The sequence below is a fragment of the Salvelinus sp. IW2-2015 genome, linkage group LG2 (assembly GCF_002910315.2).
Source record: "Salvelinus sp. IW2-2015 linkage group LG2, ASM291031v2, whole genome shotgun sequence".
NCBI lineage: Eukaryota > Metazoa > Chordata > Actinopteri > Salmoniformes > Salmonidae > Salvelinus > Salvelinus sp. IW2-2015.
Genome location: NC_036839.1, coordinates 29,979,773 through 30,002,119, shown reverse-complemented (window position 1 = coordinate 30,002,119; position 22,347 = coordinate 29,979,773). Strand labels below are relative to the sequence as shown.

General features: G+C 42.4%; 1 protein-coding gene across 1 annotated transcript in view; it reads right to left on the bottom strand.

The window, feature by feature from the left end:
- Positions 1-3,324: 3,324 nt before the first annotated feature.
- LOC111971454 (polyprenol dehydrogenase) overlaps positions 3,325-22,347 on the bottom strand; it is a 49,041-nt gene continuing 30,018 nt past the window's right edge. The window contains 1 exon segment of the mRNA XM_070446299.1: positions 3,325-8,250. Within this exon segment, the coding sequence (XP_070302400.1) occupies positions 8,059-8,250 (192 nt within the window). The 3' untranslated portion in view covers positions 3,325-8,058.

Below are 22,347 nucleotides of genomic sequence, written 5' to 3'. Positions count from 1 at the left end.
GTAATAACATTACTATCTAACGATTACCATGCAGGATACAGTAATAACATACTAGTCTAACATTACCATGCAGGATACAGTATAACATAATTATCTAAACATTACCATGCAGGATACAGTAATAACATACTATCTAAACATTACCATGCAGGATACAGTAATAACATACTATCTAAACATTACCATGCAAGGATACAAGTAATAACATAATATCTAAACATTACCATGCAGGATACAGTAATAGCATACTATCTAAACATTACCATGCAGGATACAGTAATAACATACTATCTAAACATACCATGCATGACAGTAATACATACTATCTAAACATTACCATGCAGGATCAGTTAATAACATACTATCTAAACATTACCATGCAGGATACAGTAATAACATACTATCTAAACATTACCATGCAGGAACAGTAATAACATACTATCTAAACATTACCATGCAGGATACAGTAAACATACTATCTAAACATTACCATGCAGGATACAGTAATAACATACTATCTAAACATTACCATGCAGGATACAGTATAACATATATCTAAACTACCAGCAGACTCAGAATAGACCATACTACTCTGTAAACATTACTCAGCTCTCACATCCATCAGGGTGGCAGCTCTCACATCCATCAGGGTGGCAGCTCTCACATCCATCAGGGTGGCAGCTCTCACACCCATCAGGGTGGCAGCTCTCACACCCATCAGGGTGGCAGCTCGTGGCCAGCAGGCTAAAAAGAGCTGAGGCCCATGGCATAAACAGCCTATGTTCTATCCTGTGCATGCGTGTGTGTGTGTGTGTCTGTGTTAGACAGCAGCAGATCCACTGATCCACAGTGACAACAGAGGGACAGTAGAGCCAGATATAACACAGACTGTCATGATGACCCATTGATGCTGTCTGCTTAAACCATCTATAGCTCTATAGAATGACATTCATGCATGAGTGTGTGATACATTCATCTTATAGGGTGCAGTCTAGAGAGATGATTCCCTCAGTACTACAGCAGAATTAGCAGACATGTAAAGTGACTTACCAGGAAGACTATGGAGTAATGGCGGCTTCAATATGGCTCCCTTTTACTGCTTTCACTGAGTTTTACACTAGTGAGAAATAACAGCAGGAATCTGTAACCGAAGCTGTGATAACAATATGTGTATTGAAACATGATTTTGAAAGGATTTAAAAAAAATATTAAAACAAAATGTCACTGGTATCTTGGTATGGCGCTAAAGTAAAGAAACGAACAACTATCAATGGCAATCTGAGATTCAGCACCACAGACAGCGGGATCAGAATCCTGTGATCTGACATTTCAGAACCAGAGGACTGTGGACAGCGACCATCAGGTGCAGCCATCCCTGAATCCCTGAAATAGGCTACAGGAAAGCCTAGTAAGCAGCGGGAAGTGTGAAGGTCAAGACTCCCCACAGACTCTGTTTTCATAGACTGTTCACAAACAAGCAATTTTCCAAGATAAAAACATTTGATGAATCTTGTGTGGGTGTGTATATTGGCCTTCAGCAGTGGGGCTGATGGTGGAAAGTGGTGTGTATGTGTGTGCGTGTGTGCGCACATACATGTGTGTTAATGGAGGACCCGCATCTCTCCCCACTCCAACCCATCTCCCCCCACTCCACTACAGCGAAACCCATTACATACTGTATCTCTAACCCCCTCCCCCTTCCCTCTCTCCTCCCCTGTCTCTCAGGAGGACTGTCTCTCCATTCAATCTGAAATGGAGTGTCTTGATGCTGTCATGGGTAAAACGAAGGAGACAGGGGCGATGTGTGTGCATGTGTGTATTTATGCCTGTGTAAGGAGGATGGTTTTGCTCACTGATGTGTTTTATAGGTTGTGCCGATATTTATTTCTCCCAGCAGTCTGAACATAGATAGATGAAGTCTTAACTCTGTAGAAGTGAAGAGGTGTGGAGAGATAAAGTCAGACAGACTGTGATCATAACAGAGCTGGAGAGCCACAGCCTTTAGATCTCTGCCATCTCAGCTCCTCAGCGAAGCCACTTCTCTAGTGCTTGTCTCTTGGTAAGACCATTGCAGAGGGTGGGTGCACTACTTTTGTGAAAAGAACACTTATTTATTTTTATATTTGTATTTTTTGTATTTATTCAGATTTTTCAGGGGGTGCTGCAGCACCGTCAGATCCCCTACTTCCTGTGGCTATGGGTAAGACTGTTAAACAGGCAGGTGTGTGTGTGCGTGTGCGTGCGTGCGTGGGCCTGCGTGTCATTGAGAAAGATTATTATTAAGAGCTCAGATCAGAAAGAGACATTTCAGCAGGTCTTCAAGACGTGCCAAAGCCCAGTTGATGCCTGGCACACACACACATGCGTGAGGATGGAGAGAACATAGAGATGTGCGGGTGGAAGGAATGTTGAGTGGAGAAGATGGGAGTGGTTTAAAGAGAGGATGGCGGTATGACGCAGCAGGAATGAGTGGGCAGAGGGAACCATATGCCCTGGGGGCTGTCATGTCTGCTTCTGAGAGAGAGAGAGAGAGAGAAAGAGAAAGAGAGAGAGTCTCTTAAATAACACAAATGATCTGTCTCCCATTGCCAAGGCGGAATACCGATGTCTGATTACGTTCCTCACGCAAGCACACACACTCTGCTGTAAACCTGAAATTACTTTTTGAAATGTAATTTGCGTTTTGTTGGTCAGTATTGTTAGTATTTCTAGGAGAAGATATGGCCTATCCAATATGTTGGAGGCTTTACACCACTGGCTCTGCTGGGACATATACAATAGGATGAATCAGCTAATGAAACGATCAATTACTGAATTAATAATTAGAAATGTGACTCCTGCTGTGTGCTGTTCCTTTTCTTATTCTCTTCCGTTTTATTCTGTCATTCTTTTAGAACATATTTGTTGTTGTCTAATTGGAGCATTTGGAGGAAGCAGCTTATATGGGAGAGAGATGACTCATAGCAGGAGGGAACGGGATTGTAAGTGTGTGTGCGTGCGAGCGAGCGTGAATGTGTGGCTGCTCGTGTCACAGATGTCCTCTACTACTTTCAGCTTCTTCCCTCTGCTGCCAACACACACCAGCAGTCTGTGTCATTGAGATGGAGTGGCCCTAGTGATTTTGAATGTGGCACTGGGTATTGTTGACAGCAGAGGGGAGATGGTTGTTAATTAGAGGGGAAAGGTAATGACTGTGTGTGTGTCTGAGGGCAGCGTAATGACTGCTGGCAATACTCTGGTATGAGAGCCACTAGGAGACTAACTACGATGAATAGCTATTAACAGCTCTCAATATGCTAATGGAAGAAAGAGATCTCACTATAGTTACCCATTTTAAACCCTTTAACCCTCTACACTCATGGCAATTGGCCTTTATGGAAAGGGTAAATTAAAAAACATGCATGACCATGTTAGCAATTGAAAGAACACTTTGGAGATTTAGGCGGAAATTGTCATACCAAAGATGAGTACACAACAGTTCACCTGACACAAGACTGAATCCAAACCTTACACCGTTGATTTGTCAATAACAAAATCTGACGATACTCTGGATACATTCAGTAACATAATAAAACTGTTCATGGAAATGTTGAGGTAGGTGCAACATAAGACAAAACTATTACAAGGGTTTGAGTGTGAGGTCTAACTGGTGTCTCCAAGTGGACACAGTCATTTCAGTGGCACAGTAATGTTTATTGAGGCTTTGCCTGGTAGAAAAGGAGGAGGTGGAGAACATCACAACAACATAAACACACTGTTCATATTGACACAATGACCTCCATATTGAACCTAACCACAGTCTTCATAGTGAACAGAAGTCTTTCTCCTCCAGAGGTATAAGCGCTACATGTCTTCATATTGCTCAAACAGCTAACAAAGGTTTTTACAGAAATATGACAATAACAAGACAAGACAGTTCATAATTTAACTATAGTTCAACTCTACATGGAAATTAACAGTCAAATTATATATCTGAGGGAGTTCGGGCACAGCACAGCAAAATATATTTTGCACATCGCAAATCAATATTATCTGTATCTTGTCTGTTCTCCTGTAGCAGTCTCTGGATGTCAACAGGCTGGAATTCAAACCCGTCATGGTGACGTTTATTTACTAATTACTTCAAACACACACTTTCTATTTTGAAAACTGGATGTGCCAGTAAAGGTCTGTTTTTAGAAACCAAAACCCTACCCATAATAACCAACCCAAACAGCATCCAGTCTGACAGCTACAGTAACACACTCACCCACCTCATGTCTGGAAGACATGAACCATGTGCTCAGTAGCAGAATGAGAGCTTAAAGTAAAGGAAGTTTACACACAGAGTCTGTAGTTATCCCCAGTCCTGATTTACTAGTCTCTGTGGGCGTATGTGTGTTATGTAAATTAAGTTAGTTTCATATAAGCCTGAAAATCTGAGCACTGGTGGTAGATACAATTACTTGCGAAAGTATTCACCCCGCTTGGCATTTTTCCTATTTTGTTGCCTTACAACCTGGAATTAAAATGTATTTTGGGGGGGATTTGTATCATTTGATTTACACAACATGCCTACCACTTTGAAGATGCAAAATATTTTTTATTGTGAAACAAGAAATAAGACAAAAAAACTGAAAACTTGAGAGTGCATAACACTCCCCAAAGCCAACAAAGACACCTTTTGCAGCAATTACAGCTGCAAGTCTCTTGAGGTATGTCTCTATAAGCTTGGCACATCTAGCCACTGGGATTTTTGCCCATTACAGCTGCAAGTCTCTTGGGGTATGTCTCTATAAGCTTGGCACGTCTAGCCACTGGGATTTTTGCCCATTCTTCAAGGCAAAACTGCTCCAGCTTCTTCAAGTTGGATGGGTTCCACTGGTGTACAGCARTCTTTAAATCATACCACATTCTCAATTGGATTGAGGTCTGGGCTTTGACTAGGCCATTCCAAGACATTTAAATGTTTCCCCTTAAACCACTCGAGTCTTACTTTAGCAGTATGCTTAGGGTCATTGTCCTGCTGGAAGGTGAACCTCTGTCCCAGTCTCAAATCTCTGGAAGACTGAAACAGGTTTCCCTCAAGGATTTCCCTATATTTAGCGACATCCATCATTCCTTCAATTCTGACCATTTTCCAGTCCCTGCTGATGAAAAACATCCCCACAACATGATGCTGCCACCACCATGCTTCACTGTGGGGATGGTTTTCTCAGGGTGATGAGAGGTGTTGGGTTTGCGCCAGACATAGCGTTTTCCTTGATGGCCAAAAAGCTCAATTTTAGTCTCATCTGACTAGAGTACCTCCTTCCATATGTTTGGGGAGTCTTCCACATGCCTTTTTTTCTTCTTTTTTTCTTTAAGCAGTGGCTTTTTTTGGCCACTCTTCCGTAGACCAGCTCTGTGGAGTGTACGGCTTAAAATGGTTCTATGGACAGATACTCCAATCTCCGCTGTGGAGCTTTGCAGTTCCTTCAGGTTTATCTTTGGTCTCTTTGTTGCCTCTCTGATTAATGCCCTCCTTGCCTGGTCCATGAGTGTTGGTGAGTGGCCCTCTCTTGGCAGGTTTATTGTGGTGCCATAATCTTTCAAAAAAATGTATAATGGATTGAATGGTGCTCTGTGGGATGTTCAAAGTTTCAGATATTATTTATAACCCAACCCTGATATGTACTTCTCCACAACGTTGTCCCTGACCTGTTTGGAGAGCTCCTTGGTCTTCATGGTGCCGCTTGCTTTGTGGTGCCCCTTGCTTAGTGGTGTTGCAGACTCTGGGGCCTTTCAGAACAGGTGTATATATAGTGAGATCATGTGACGGATCATGTGCCACTTATGTGACTTCTGAAGGTAATTGGTTGCACCAGATGTTATTTAGGGGCATTTACATATGCTGCACCACTTCTCTGTTTATATTTTTTTGACATTTTTGAAACAAGTAATTTTTTTCATTTCACTTCACCAATTTGGACTATTTTGTGTTTGTCCATTACATGAAATCCAAATCTATTTAAATTACAGGTTGTAATGCAACAAAATAGGAAAAAAGCCAAGGGGGATGAATACTTTTGCAAGGCACTGTAGATCACAGTGGGTATGGTTTGGCCATGCAACCTGGACATAACATAGTAAACAAAAATCCAGGACACTCAGATGAATATGATATATTACGTATGGTATGTATTCATTTGTGGATGTCAATCATCCCTTTTGTATGATATGTTACAAATCTAATTCGTACGATATGTTGAGAATTCAAATTTGTTGTGGCTAATGTTAGCTAGGTGGCTAGGTTGCTAACATTAGCTAGGCTAGGGGTTAAGATTAGGAGTTAGGTTAAAGGGTTAAGTTTAGGGGAAGGGTTATCTAACATGCTAAATAGTTGCAAAGTAGCTAAAAAGCAGTATGTAGTTGCAAAGTTGCTAATTAGCTAAAATGCTAAAGTTGTCCGTTATGAGATTCGAACACACAACCTTTGGGTTGCTAAATGTAACATATCATACTAATTTGAGTGTCCGGACTTTAATTTACTATGTTACGTCTAGTCTGTGAGACCAGCCTGGGCCATGAGAGTATGAGTTGATTGTTTAGATAAGCATGTGATTGGATGCACAGTTGAGTGTGAGAGACGTGAGAGAGTGAGAGATGTGAGAGTGTGTGTGTGTGTGTGTGTGTGTGTGTGTGTGTGTGTGTGTGTGTGTGTGTGTGTGTGTGTGTGTGTGTGTGTGTGTGTGTGTGTGTGTGTGTGTGTGTGTGTGTGTGTGCGTGCGTGTTTTTTCACAGGGGCAGATTTGCCAGATGGGCTGGTCCAGCCTACTGGGCCTGTCTAACTTAGGTTTTTACTCAAAATGATAATCCTATGGCTAATAATGAGGGCCTGAAGGAACAAAATGGCCAGTGTGTTAGAAATGGTCACAGTCCGCCTCTGTGTGTGTGACTGTTTGTCTTTGTCTTAATTTTGCAAAATTTTCACTGTGATATCCCCCTTCCACAATGAATGCACTGGGAGCAAGGCCAAACGAGGTAGCAGCAGAGAGAGAAGATGAAGAATCTCTCCTTTACTCACTGTCTCTCCCTCTACCACAAATATCACTACTGGTTTCAGTTGGGCTGCCTTTTTATGGATGCATACAAACCAATGACTGGAAGAAACACACAAACAGCGCACACACAAATACACATAATGTGCACAGAAACACACACAATGACTGGACTTGAGAGAGGTGATATGTGCATATTGATAAACCATCGCTCAGCTCTAACAGTAAAAGAGAAATATCATGAAACAGGTGTGTGTGACTCACAGCCCAGGAGGTGGGACACAATCTAAAGACCTTCTCTCAGATGATTTCTGCCCCCTGGAGAGGGAACCAGCAGCTTTGGCGAGAATTCCACAAAATACCCTTTGCTTTCACAAGAACTGAAAATATCAGTTTCAGGCTGTGATTTACTGATGTTACCATGCTGGCTTGTTCATTGGTCAGTATATGGGGTCAGTATATGGTGTCAGTATATTCAGGGGTCAGTATATGCTTCACAGATGGATCAGAACACCAGATGCTCCTGGATGCTTCTAACATCATAATACGCACACACACACTGATGACAAGTACACACAGACACATACACACACACACACACACTGATGACACTTGTTTATGACAAAACTAAGTTCTCCCATGGAGGGAAGGTGCTTTCTGTTCTGGAAGATCTGATCTGTGAACCAACAGTCATAAGGTTGCTATGAACACTTATAAGGTCACTATTAACACTCATAGTGGCGCTACAGACACTCATAGCAGCACTATGAATACTCTTAATATAGTGTGTGTGTGTTCACAGTGCCAGAGGGAGAAGGTTTCTTCATTCTCATTAGCACATTCATTTGAACAGCATGGGAAGGGACTTAACTCTTCACTAACCAATCAAAGTCTAGTCATGGTCATCATCAGTCCAATCACAGTCTGGTGGTGAGGAGATTGTCAAAACAAAGACAACGCCAGTCAGACAGACTAAGTGTTGGGTCTCAGCCATCCAGTCCCATGTTGGTGGTCAGGGTCAGGGGTTGAAGGTCAGGGGTCATGGTTGGTGCCGTTCCTGCATGCCAACTTGTCTGCAGCTGGAGTCCCAGAGGCCGCGATGTAGCTGGGGGTCGTAGGTGTTTGGTGATGTCATCTCTGTGCGCCCATTGCTCCAGTAGGCTCCTCCCTCCCACTCCAGAGACGGAGACAGAGCAGTGTAGAAGACCGTGGACGCTCCCTGGGACGGGCTCTGGGGGCACAACACAAACTGTCAGACTGTTATACATAACGCATGCACCCAGGCACGCACACACGGACACACACACACGCACACATAGAGGCTGTTATACATACACAAACAACCAGCAGAGCTTCACTGGCATAAAGATACAGCTAGATCTACAGCCTAACAACAAAAGCCTACAGTATTTCTACAACAACATGACGTTTCAACCTATTTCTACATGAGACTGACTTCAACCTATTTCTACATAAGACTGACTTCAACCTATTTCTACATGAGACTCTGGTAAACAGTGTGTGTGTGTGTGTGTGTGTGTGTGTGTGTATGTGTGTGTGTGTGTGTGTGTGTGTGTGTGTGTATATATATATATTAATGTGATAGTGCTGAGGAGCCTGTTATTAATGGTGCATTTGTAGCTGCACGGCAGAGGCTCCCTAAAGATAATTTACTTAGGCAACTACACTCTCTAACATCCACACAGCACACACAGGGCTGTCTCCTTCCATCCCATCCTCCAGACACACACAGGGCTGTCTCCTTCCATCCCATCCTCCAGACACACATGTGGTGTCTGGAGGATGGGATGGAGGGAGACAGCCCTGTGTGTCTGGAGGATGGGGAGGAAGGAGACAGCCCGTGTGTGTCTGGGATGGGATGGAAGGAGAACTATGTGTCGGGAGATGCAAGCAGCCGTCTGTTGTCTTGGAGATGGATCGGGATGGAAGGAGACCAAGCCCCTGCTGTGTTACCGAGCACGGCATTGCCGAGCTAGCGGAATTGATTTGAGATTAAGTACATTGCCCAACATGTTGTACTGTTCTGGTATGCCGTTTATTACACATTGTCGTCCGACTCTTGCGACTTTAGGGAGAAGTCCCAGCAGCGAGCTGCTGAATAACTGCATCACGGAGGGCATGAGTGGAGAGAATGTCTGTTAAAGGTAGCCACACGGAAAAGGAACACTAGTAGAACCTGGTGTTGGTGCAATGAGGAGGATGTAGAGGTGGCATTAGAGAATTGCCATGAGGAAGGTAGATTCCCTAAACGCGGTTACCTAGTGTTGATCTGGAGGCAAAATCGGGATAATGTATAGAGAGATGAACATGCACAACCGCGGGTTCAGTCGTTAGTTCCATACTATTAGTGTTTTATATTTATAGTGTTTTGTATTGATCCTCAGCAGCTCACTTATTTACCAGGTAGGACTCTAGTTGAAACAAGCTTCCCGATTTGCAACTGCGACCTGGCCAAATAGAAAGCATTAGGCAGTGTGAACAGACAACAAGCAAGATAATAGAAAACATATTGGGGGATGTATAAGAAGCATATCACTTAATATATATCGACAGCTCAAATAGACAATTCGAAAGTAGTTTAAAAAAAGATGGAAGTCTAGTGAAACACATGTCAGGCTAGGTTGTTTGCTCAAAACAAGCGCCAATGAAGGTTAGGCGAGCAGACAGAAAATATTCGAATATATTAACAAATTTTTAAGCAGATACACCATGATCGTTATTTGTCAAGATATGGATAGAGCAGTTCCAATAAAGCACTAGACGGAATTCGCACATTGTCATCGCCATCTCTCAATACTAAACGAAACCAACCAATTCTGAGTACGGAGTGATGGAAAAGTATAGTGAGGAAAAGATGCGAGATCATACATCAGTACTCAGAGGAGTAATGCAATCGTATATCAACACACAGCGTGTTTAATGGCTAAATTGTAATTATTCGATGTTGAAGTTATTTCATGCCTCAGTAACTATTCATATTAATCTGTAGTCCTTAAATAAAGCACCTGCACATTGGGGATTTACTACGTGATATGTGTATACGTGTCTGGAAATTGTTTGTCTAAACCCCACATAGCATTCAGCATTTGACAATTCGTATTATTTGTTCTCTGTATTACCTCAATGCTCTTACATTGGATTATGGAAACTTGGTGTGTTATGTTTCTGTATATCAGGTTTGCCAATCATGTTAGCTTTTTGAATCTGGCCCATGGTCGGCAGCTTGCAAACGCGCGAGTAGAAATGATTAACTGGCTGATTTAATCCAGCCTACCCTGGGCACAAATATAAGGGTTAAATAAACTACAGCATAATATATAAAATATTTTAACCGACACACAAAGAAGAGAATCCCACCCATAGCTACGGAGGCAAGGATGCATCACCAGAATTGGTACTCAGTGTCAGGCTAATCCATCACTAACAATCCACATGGGGCTGTTCATCCAATGTTCCAATCGCACGCCTGATTCGCTGCTCGACAGGAACTATCATAGGGAACCTGTTTCCTTCCATGTACAACTATACTGCTGGCACTTAGGCAGCAACGTACGCAAGCAATCGAGCAAAAGGCGGTGGTTTTGTCTCCTTCCAATCACTCGTCGCTCTGCGAGTGATCAGTCAAGACAGGGATAAACAGTGGCCATGTCATCATACTTGCGATTCCCCAGATCTCTGCCACAAGACATCACGAGGGCATGGTCCCAAATCCACCAGTCCCAAAATCCCATTCCATGTATGACTCTCACAGGATGACATGGATGGCTTCTGCCATTGGCCAGTTGAGGTCTCTACATGAGGACACCTTCCACATGAATGTAGCACAATCTCAATACTAAGGGACTGTAGTACTACACTATCCATTGCCAATCAACTCACACTAAACTCACTATGTTGTTGTAGATCACGTTTGCGCTGATCTGGGACAACATGATCACTGAGCACATGGACACCACTATGCAAGCTGAAGCGCCTGCATACACAGTCTATCTAACCCCCACTTTCAGCACAGAATGGTGTATCTCATCATCCACACAACAACGATCCAGAAGCGCAATGGGTGTCGTCTCTCCCTTACGCAAGGTCCCCGCGGGTATCTGAGTGGGTCTGATCTTCCATTTAGACTGTAAAAGTCGCTGAAGAATCTAACTACCAGATGTTCAGCCTTGCCTCATCCCTCATTGCTCTGCACACACGTCGAAGGCTGCTGATGATGACTACCTACATCAATACCGATCCCTATTCTTGTGCAAAACGACAGTACGACAGGGCCTCGTGTGCACTGTTGCGCTTTCGGACCAATCAAGGCTAATTCCGTTCCCAATGACAACAATGTCATGGCTGAATGACAGGGGGCTGTGTGCCTTCCATGCCCGAATTCCTCGAGGAAACACTAGTTAACAATGCAGGACCATCGCTAAGTGGTCTAATAGCAGTTGGAACAGAAAGGGATAACGAGCAAAAAACAACAAATCATAAGGAGAAAAGATAACGACCAATGAAATGAAACAACAAATATAAAGTGCTACAACAACCAAATGTTTTGTAACAGACTTTATTCTTTGGTCTGTGTTCGTTGCGAAATGGTGTGTGTACGGAGTGCTGGCGTGAAGTGGACAAATGGAGATGCAGTGCTCTGCTGTGATGAGCGTAGATGCTGCGCACTTGTGTGAGGTAGGTGAAACGTTGGGAGTTGTGTGTTGTTGAAGCAGAGTCAGGAGACCCGCTTGCCTACTACTCACTTCACATGGTGTGGCGGGTGTACCCTCATCTATCAGCATAAGAACATATGTATAGGCGACGCGCGAAGAATGATTCATAGCCTGTCATTTACAAGCACGTGCGCGTATAAAGTCGCCTACATTCTGGGATCCACAAAGATAGATGTGCTAAATAACCTCTATCAACCTGTAAAAGACACAAGCATCGATGGACAAGTATGACACACACTTGCCACTCATTCGTTGTATGTGAAGGAATTCTGAACCATTCTTCATGCTTTCTTAAGCTTGGCAAGTTTCCTCTTCCCACTGTGTTCCTCTCATCTTAATGACTCGGCTAGACACTCCTTCATTCGAACCTCCTTTTTTTACACTGCTACTAAAGAGATATACTAATGGAATCTTCGCGATATAGTAACGTGTGTTATACCTGGTCTGAAATGCCACATGACACACATTTTTCACCAGGAATGGGACAAAAACACATTCGATTAACTATCTAGTAGATTTAACCCTTACTTTAAAGTAGGTAGAGTAGATGCTGTCTCTATCTGGTTACCTAATGTTGAACTCCTCTTCACTGATAATACAACCTTCATGATTCACGTCAAATCTCATAGACGGGAAATGTCATGATCTATGGAACGTAGCTCGAACATCTAAGTGAACAGTTACTTCTGTCTTTATTGCACACACAGACAGCAGCCTGTTCTATACAATGATCCATGGCTCTTAGAAACAGCTTATAACAAAACACTATCTTTACATGATATGATAGCGGAATAGCGAGGAGGCAAACGGATATTCATTTAGGGCAGAAAGCTTCCAAACAGTATGACGGTGATGGGCACTAAAACAGCAACTAAACACCGATCGTTTTGAAATTTACGATCCCAGAAAAATAGAACGCTCATACGTTGCATGCTGCTATGTGTTTCAGCTAAGAGTGTCAATTTGCAGCAGATAAACAAGTGATTTACACATCGAAAAGGTTCTAGTCGGCTATATATATATCTGGATTTATAATGGAGTCCCTCAGTACAATAAGATTTCTGTACTGTGTCATTTGGATTTGATAAATCACTATACAGATCAATAGTTGTGTATGTTTTGTTTCTGCCATAAAACTGATATTAAGTGACCAATCCTCGGGAGTCTCAAGCATCAATTCTGTCTAGCATGCAGGGACATGGCTTGCACCAGAGTAGAACTCTTTCTTAGACAAATATCATGACGATTTAATTATTAAGTCACTGAGATTGAGATCTAGAGTTTTAGTATCTGCAGTTTAGCTTCACTCGAAATAGGTGTGTGATGTTGGATGGCTACACATAGATTCATGTATGTCGTGGTAGGAGGTGAGTGTGTAGAAAGTGTGAGATGAGGATTGATGTGTAGGTGTGTGTGTGTGTGTGTGTGTGTGAGTAGTTGTGTGGGTGTGGTAGATTGTATTTGTGTTGATTGATGATGAACTGTGATGTTGCGATATCCTCTAAAAGGATGCAAGGCACACGTGCGATGGCTTGTTCTGTGCGAGAGCGCGGCGGGTGGTGAAAGACATGTTGCAGTAGAGTGCGATAATGTCGTAACGCAGTCAGGCGATGCTCAGCCTGTGCTCCACCTAGGCACATGGAGCTACACTGGGAACCCCCTCCTTTCTCAGTCCGTGGTCGTCTTGCAGAGGACTTGGCACGAGAGAGAGACACAAGAGTATGAGTCACACGCGAGAGACGACCGCATATATCGTTGGGTACAATGAAACGAACTTAGTATAAAGAAGTGAAAAGCAGATGACAGGGAGAGGTATTTGATAGAAAATGGTTGGTGAGTGCGGAAGCAGAATTAGGCCGAGGAGGAATGTCTGTATGACATGGTGCGGAAGCGAACTGCTTAACGCTATCTCCCTAAGTTTATATTACGGAGTCGGAGTGGGTTTGAGTGGATCATTAATCAACATATTATGTGCGATGAAGGATGCGCCTGGATTGAATAACAAGCATGTATATATCTATCACTTAAACCTAATTTCTATAAATTAATACAATTATTTGCGTGCAATTTCAACATTTCTTAATAAGGGTCTTAGCGAGTATAGTGTATTTTATCGTCGTGTCTATTCTCGTATAGAGAGAGGAGCCTTAAGCTTATATACACGGAACTAAATGTAACGCACGGCCAAAAGCATACAATACGAGCCAAGTCGCAATGAGATTGTCGGAATTAGGGAACGTGGGTCAGCACAAAAGAATGTCAATCCGACAGACAAGGCAATGTCAGGTTATTAATTCAGGTAGATTGAAAGACAGCTGCAATATGTGAGTGGAAAAGTGAAAGAGAGACCGGGAGGGCCGAGAAAGGTACTAATAGTTTGGGATAGTAATTTGGAGAGCACTTATAAAGAGGGGATGGTAATAGGACTCATGTTATGTGAATTGATTATAGAATTCTGATAGTTTACTTCGCTCGGTTTCACCCCTTGAAACTGGATTTGCGCGGCTCACAGAAAGTTAAGAAAAGTCAGGGAACTGACTATGAGCGAACACTAACTTTACCCGATTGATCGAACTTAGAATAGAAAGCGTTCCATTTCTATAAATATATAAGTATGAAAGATACTTTCTGGTGGAAGATCCTGACACAGGGCGGTTAGTATTCTAGTGCTAATTGCTAGGACCATAAGTGGAGAGTGAGTAGATGGAGGAGGACTGCGCTCACTATGCCCTTTATTGATGAGAAAGTACGGAGTGTGCGGCTGGATAGTGACACGAAGGTACGTGAGCTGTTAGAATGCATTGGACTAATAAACGAAAGAGCTATTGGGACCAGATACGCAACTCCGCTTCGAGAGCACAATGGAATATAGATAAATACTGTCAGTTAATGCCAGCTATGAAGGAACAGAGCAAGAGCTAACCACTGTTTCCTGAAGGCCAGTCATGTGTGAAGAAGTAGAGGAAAGTGTTTCTATTTGTCGACTCAGGACTACTACTGTTATACATCACAGTCAAAAATGGTACTATGTAAACTATGAGAAGTTGAGTTTACATATATAGTCTTCCAGAAATGACACAATATGAGAGAGCAGGTAAATACATATCTTATCAAATGCTAGCGAATATAAAGCACTTGAGTCCCAAAAAACGATTATGCATTCTCTTTCTTTTGCTTCGCAGCTGCACTTTCTACTCTATAGTGGATCTCAGGAGAGCGGGTACCGTGCCATCTCAGTATTTTCAACGCATTATATTCCATAGTTCAGACGTCCGCGCGCGGCCATTCTCTGTGACAGGCCATGTGAACATTATCGTGTGAATCTTCCCCCTCGATCGGGTGCGCGAGGCTCACAAAACCACAGTCCACAGCAGTTTGTCCTCCATCCTTGGCTAGCGAAGTGTTTGTACTCATAGTTTTTCTATTCAGTGACGACGTCGAGTAGACTAGCAAAGTCGTCACTCTTGAACCTAATGCAAGCACTATTATTGAGACAGCGTACAGTGAGGGATAAGACCAGCGAGCGAGTGAGACACCAACACGCACAGAGCGACGTCAGGGAAAAAACGCAATGCCTTTGAGGGTTTTGTATCACTCGATAGGCCTGTATTAAATTGTGTCTATGAAACACAAGCAAAGGTCAAACAAGAGTATGATGGCGCCTTAACCGTGCTAGATATGATAAACGAGACCGAGCAATCACTGATTGCTCAACACACGCACCTACTCCCCTAGCGGATATATCACTGCCGTTTACACAGATGCACACAAAAAAGATTGTGCAACCTTAGGACGCTGCGGCATGCTTGTTAGTTCAAAACACTACAAATTAGTATAATTGACTACACGTACACATTAATAGGAGGTATTATCTCATCTCATATAACGCGACAGTTAAGTCACATGGCTCGGCAGATGATTTGTATGTTGGAATATGTAGTGTTTTCTACTCGGAGAGTGTTTGATGAGATTGCTTGCAGTCTCGGGAGTGGCCGATTGATCACCTAGTAATATTCTGGAGCAATTGGACCTATAACTTGGTCACCTACTACAACAACAGAAGAAATGCCAAAATTACCAACCTGATCAACTACCAATCGTACAAGCACCAAAATACATCACACACACAACCAATCAATAAAAAGGAGTACATAAAATATAACAAGATACAAAGCTAGTTGGATAATAGGTAAACATACTTAAATAAATATATGATACCCTGTACTAGTATAAGCATGTGAGTTATTCTTTCCGCACAGTGTCGAGATATAACCATGATTATCATAGTTGTTGTGTAATATAATAAGTGAGTATGTAGTGCACGAGTAAAATGGCGAGGGGATTAAAGAGACTACCTTGACATAGGTTGGTGCTAAATTATCACATCTTATGGAATATATTCAGAAACTTGGATTTTTCCCATCTACACTTCATAAATATCAGTAAGTATCACAACCTCGCCAGTACATTCAAGCAAAAATCACTAGTATTATTAGAGTCCTGTTGTTTCAAATACATTCTCACCATTAACACACTCAGGGTGAATCTCGATCTGCAGGGATTAAGGATCGTACCTCCTAGGTATTAGAGATACAAGTAACATCGCTAATAGTAAAAACTTCTACCACGCGTTAGGATGTCATATAAAAGTGCTACACCCGATCAATTCTTGAGGTATGTCAGTGAAGGTCCTATACGGCTCTATGCTAATAACATATTTGAAGCACACAAACAGAAACGTCATTATTCATCTACTGCGCTCGACAGGATACAATAGCCATCGTAGTAATGCAAAAATAAGTGAGCTGGCAAAGAAATCTCTTATGAGAGCGTAGATATCTGTACTAAAATGAAAAAATCATAAGGAGCACATCAATGTCTACAATATGGTGTATACATACCTAGCACTACGAGTATCAAATCTAAACTAATATAGATGATCACTCAAGAGCGTCGATCTGAGAACATAGTGCAATGCTCTTCATCAACTGTATTTTTATCTATCTAACATGTATGCTACATAGATCATAGACACATCCTCAACACTAACATCTCATTCAAGCACAAACGTTTATAAGTTTGACTCATGCAGATGCATCAGAACGCGCTGGGCTAGTCGAGAGCTGTACGAGCGACTCTTTACTATATGCTTTACTGACTGGTTTATGTGAGTATAGCAGAAGTGGTGTACAGTCGTCTTCTATAGGGAATCTTTCTTAAAGAGGCTAATGATAATAGCCTTTCATCAATGGATGATTTTTAGTCCAAGGCTATCCTATCTATTTTCCTAGTGGTTTTTTATTAGAGTAAGAGGCCCCACAATGGGTCAAGTAGCTACTACCCTTGTTTCACCATCACTCTAGCAGCCCATGATGAGATCTAACCGCACAGACGCGGTGAGGCCGAAACGGCAAGCAGCTTCCTTCGAACATCAGAGGCACGGAGCAGTAATGGGTCTGGTTGTTAACACGTGATGAGAGAGCTTATTTATGTGTTTGTACAGTCGAGTTTGTGGTTGTTGGAAAACTATTCAAGTGTGTTTCATACTAGCACGGCAAGCGCAGTGGGTCTGTATGAGGCAGTATAGAGAAGGAGCAGTGCTACTTATTTAGACTAATCGTCAAATTTTGTGTCGTAGCCAAGAAACCCTAGTGGTGTGCTTCGTGATCAGTCTTATGCGTTTTTGCACACTGTCACACTATACGCCACGTGCCATGCATCACCGCAGGGTACAACCCTGTCCTCAAATATCTCTGTGCAACGCTCTAGTCACATGTTTCCTGTTTGATATAAGTTAGGCTGCGCAGAAACATATGTCTGGGCCTTGAAATTATGTACAACAGGGGATGGGGTGCTCGGTGAAATGTGGAGAGGAACCAACATACTTTTGGGAGACAAACACACTAAAGAATGGCATTTATAGTATGGGACAATGTTGGGTATTCTTACTATGCTTAGCTATTCCTCTTATGAACACTAAACGTGTGAGGAACATACATTTATATATGCTTATAAGGAGCACTATATCACACATCCACACACGCTTTTATCCTTTCCTAATCGCTTATCACTACAACTACCCAGCTCTTGTCATCGTTCCCATGCTGAACTACCAGTTTGACTTAATCTACATTATCGTGATACCTTCATAAGATACATAATGAAAGTAATCATGGTGGGACTCCAGTCATACAAAGCACTAAGTCACACTCATCTCTCTAACAGCCTATCAAGCCTTCATCTACACATTTTAATAGGTACATCCCACGTGGCTATAACTCCACCTGAACACCTTCAAATACACTACTAATTTCCCCGCATTCACCAATGCGGAATACACAAGACATTAGTCTATCTAGAGTCCAACTGGTTATAGGAGACAACACATGAGCATGCACGCATGCAGTATTCAAATGGTTATGCTGATGCTCTATCATGAGCATGCTCTGGTCACACTATCTAATATAGTGACCATGGTCATAGACTCCACGAAAAGATATCAAGATGTATAGGGTTTAACATATCAAGCTCCACTAAGTCAAATGAAACACGTAAGGCAAATAAACTAAACGTTAATGACAAAAAAAATGCTAAAACGTTCTCTAAAAACACACTTTCATAATATCGAAGTTGCCCGCTCATCCTACTATTACCTATTTCGAGTTCACAGTTACTGCACTTATATCACACATCCTAGGGAGGGTTAAGACATCACGTGGGATGTGGCGTCTTCAGTTGCACTGACACTCAGCGCTAGTAGCCATAGAGACTACTGCGGTGTAAGCTTCACCGCACTCAGATCAAACGAGGCTCCATAGGGAATTGGCCTAAGTCGCTCGCTCCCGCTGTCCTGATAGACAAATGACGAGAGTATTGTATCCATAAATTCCTTAGGCTTGATCGGAGAACTATCCGCTCACACCAGGAAGTAGGAAGTAAGGTGATCACGCGGAATCCCTCTTGACGAACACTTTTCAAGCACACGATTAAGACTACGAGAATTCGGGCCAACACTCGCGCGAATAAGAAAGTGTCTACGTGGAGTTCAGGTTTGTGAAGAAGGGGGAAGAGTTACTCGGCCCCTTTTATAGATGTTTTGCGAGTATTAGACAAGTGGACAGAGTGGTGTCTTGGTATAAATCAGTTTCTATTCTTGGTCTTGACGCAAAAATCTCAATCAAATTAACCTCTTCTGCACTGCTGGTGGTGGTATGAACTAATAGCCTTTCCTTGCTTGGGTAGGACTGAGTTATGAGATTTCAGCGCACAACGTCAGTACAGTAATTGTCTCCATATTGAGTGAGGCACAGCTGCTCTCTCCTTGCGGAGTCAAGTATGGCAAGATGGGTAACGTGTAAAGTATTATAAAAATATTAAAGGAACCTAATCTATGCATGAGAATTTTTGTATGGAATAGCGTTCGGGCGAGTGCCGCTAAAGCGCCACACGGAGTAAGCTACCACACAATGAAAATGAAGAGAGTCTACTTCATCGAGTGGCGTGGTGACCTTCACTACGTGTGAGTGGAAAACAGCAGACGTTTCAAGTGTAGAGCTTTTTGCGAAGGACCCAAATTGTAAGTCATGTGAAGCCTCACTTGAGTTACCTCGGCAATGGAGCTCACATTTTCAATTGTGTGGACGATCGTCCTCTGGTACTGATTAAGTGCGTAAGCGAACAGAAATTTGTAGCTCTGTAGCTGCGAATTGAGTATGTGTATCTTCCGGTGATTTGTCAACCCTTAGTAATGGGGCTTAGTCTAGAGAGACGTGGAGAGTAAGAGAATAACGACACAGGGTACACGAGAGGTAGTTTTCGGAGAAATTAGATGGGAGATGGTTCATCGTCGCACATGCCGTTGAGACCTATAATTTCTCATCTGTGTTCTCTCGGTCAGTTTGTTATCAGGAGTTCCACGCTGGTTCACCGGTTATACATAAGTCGATCTAAAAAGTTAAGCCCCTAAGTTGGCTATGCTGAGGCGAGAGTTATGAGAATTTGAGAGTGTTGTTCCTATCGAATCGGATGACTTCGGTAGAGATTCCGAGGGCATGACTCTACATCCACTCACAGCTTGCTCAGATTCGAGCGCTGGCAAGAAGCTGAGAACCATTTAGTGTTAATGGGCACCTTTGTATTGGCAATATCACATTCTGGAGAGACTACTACACACTTCACCGTATAGGGGTATTTCGAGCCGTCTTCTCCAAACCAGAGTCTTACGAAATTAAATATATCCATATTGTCACATGTCTTAATGCGCATACGGGCCGCTTACCAAGCAATGCAGGAGACACAATATAGAAAAGGTGAGAAACAATTAGAAAAAGAAACTTACGGAGGCAGGAGATGAGCTTAAAAACGGAAATAATAAACAAAACCAATCAATGATGTGAGCTTACTGACACACTCTTAAATGGCAAAAGTGTTATGTAGCAATAGAAATATAGACATAATTGTGACTCTAATGAGGTAGTATATCTAGGCACTTGAAAACTTGAATTTTGATCTTTCTACTCTTATGACCGTCCGTATCAATATGTAAAAGATCGAATCATCACACAATTCGCGCTAGTATAAAAATCATAAAAGTAATCCATAAAAACAAATCGAGTATTATTTTTAACTCCTCACTTTAATATAAAGCGAGTCGGGTCTTAGGACAGATAGCTCGAGAGCAGCTCGGAGCTGGAGAACTTAGTGAGGATATGCATATTGAGTAGTTTCGAACTAATAGGAATCTCGGTTTGTCAGCCCACTGTCCACTTCTATGGTCACACACGCAGCGATTACGTGGATTGCAACGCGAGGCTCCACCCCCCAACATCGCTATATTCAGAGTGCTTATTGCTCCGCAGGTTGTTCAGACCAGTTGCAACACGAGCGTCCTCTGGGAGGAAATATTTATTGGGTGAGCACATGCCACCTTATAACAAAACTGATTCGTGTTTGGTCAAGAAGCAGATATACTTTATCATGGTTCATAGAGACCACTCGCTTGGATGTCTAGCGCTAAGTTGCTCTCATAGAGGTCATCACATGCACAATTCCGTACACAAACGGCTTGTATGAAGGTTACGAGGAGCTTCTCTGAGAGATGTAGAGCCAACTCCTAGTATAGTGGATATTTGTTTCATTCATCAGTTGAGGCACAGTTCTGCTGTTAGATTAGAAAACAATGATTTACCTTTATGTTTGTTTATCTAGAGAGTCGATGGTGTCCTCCTGTATTACAACTCACGTACAAGCTATTACAGTGGGTTATATCTATAGCTCCTCAATTGATGCGGTCGAAGCTATAGGCCTTCAACATATGTCTCCACTGCAAAATGGTCTTGTGAGTAAGACATAGATGAGCAACAATCTCAGATTGTTTACGCTCGAGAACATATGCTGTCTAGTGCTCTGAGGCACACAAGCAGCGTCCAAATAGCCAATGCGATGTACTCGGATTGTCAACCTATCAAATCTTCGATAAAAACAGATGGGTACGGATGTGATCTTTGGCCCGAATGATCGCTCGTAGGCTTGCCTTTTATTCTCTTCACTACGGACATCATAGACTTTGCCGTGTGTCTCCATAGTCAGACAACATCAAACTTTTAGGTTACGATCGTTCGCAGAGATATATTTCCAGTAGCGCGTAGACATCATGAACGGATAGCTCTAGTTTGACGAAACACTATTTAGAAGCACATGCACAGACGAGATAGTTCTTTCATTGGAAGCACAGCGAGGAGAAGCCTTCACGAATAAGTCACTTGAAGTGTTCGCTTACGGCTTAGACCACGTAAAGCTACTCATAGTAGTCTCTGTTTCACGTTGAAATATAACGTGTATCGCGGTAGACTGGTACCCAGAGAAGTGATAAAGCCTAATGCTCAATTCACAGAAGATCTTATAGTCACATGATCATTTTCTAGACACTTTAGGTATTCTTCTTAACTCATTTCGATGCTATTCTTGCTTGAGTGGTCTCTTATGCTGTCTATAGCTTGCCTAGAGTGACATGCTCACGATTCCTAGCGGTAGAAGAGCAAACACGTGTCGTGGAGAGCGCTCATCGCATTAGCTCATAGAGCAATGGTCATTAGCTATAACAGTGGACGTGCATGTGAATTCGAGTCAAAGCCACTTTATTAGAGTGACTCTAAGCAGGCTTCTCATCTTTAATAAACCTTTGAAACACCCTGTCTTTTCATAGTTGTTATTTTTGATGCTCACAACCTTGGTCTCACGTAGTTTCATGCATTATCATGGACAAATTCTAAATTCTTCTGTGAGTAAGTCTTCTTTGTGAATCACAGAACGAGTCATGCGTTATTCAAGATCAGGCAATGCATAATATGATATAGATAGGAATAGCAAAAGACTCAAATAATTCTATAAGAGTAACTCTTTTTCTATGAACGAGACAGAGCTGCCACATCAACCAACATATATTCAGTCCATCTCGAGAATCGTGCAGTTGTTGAGTAGATTGCAAACAGTGTTTATGCGTTACTAGTACGTGACTTCCAATCTAGAGCATTTTGTGTGGAGGAAAGTTCTTTCCAAGTCTTAAGTGTGATATCAACATATCTCCATCTCAATGC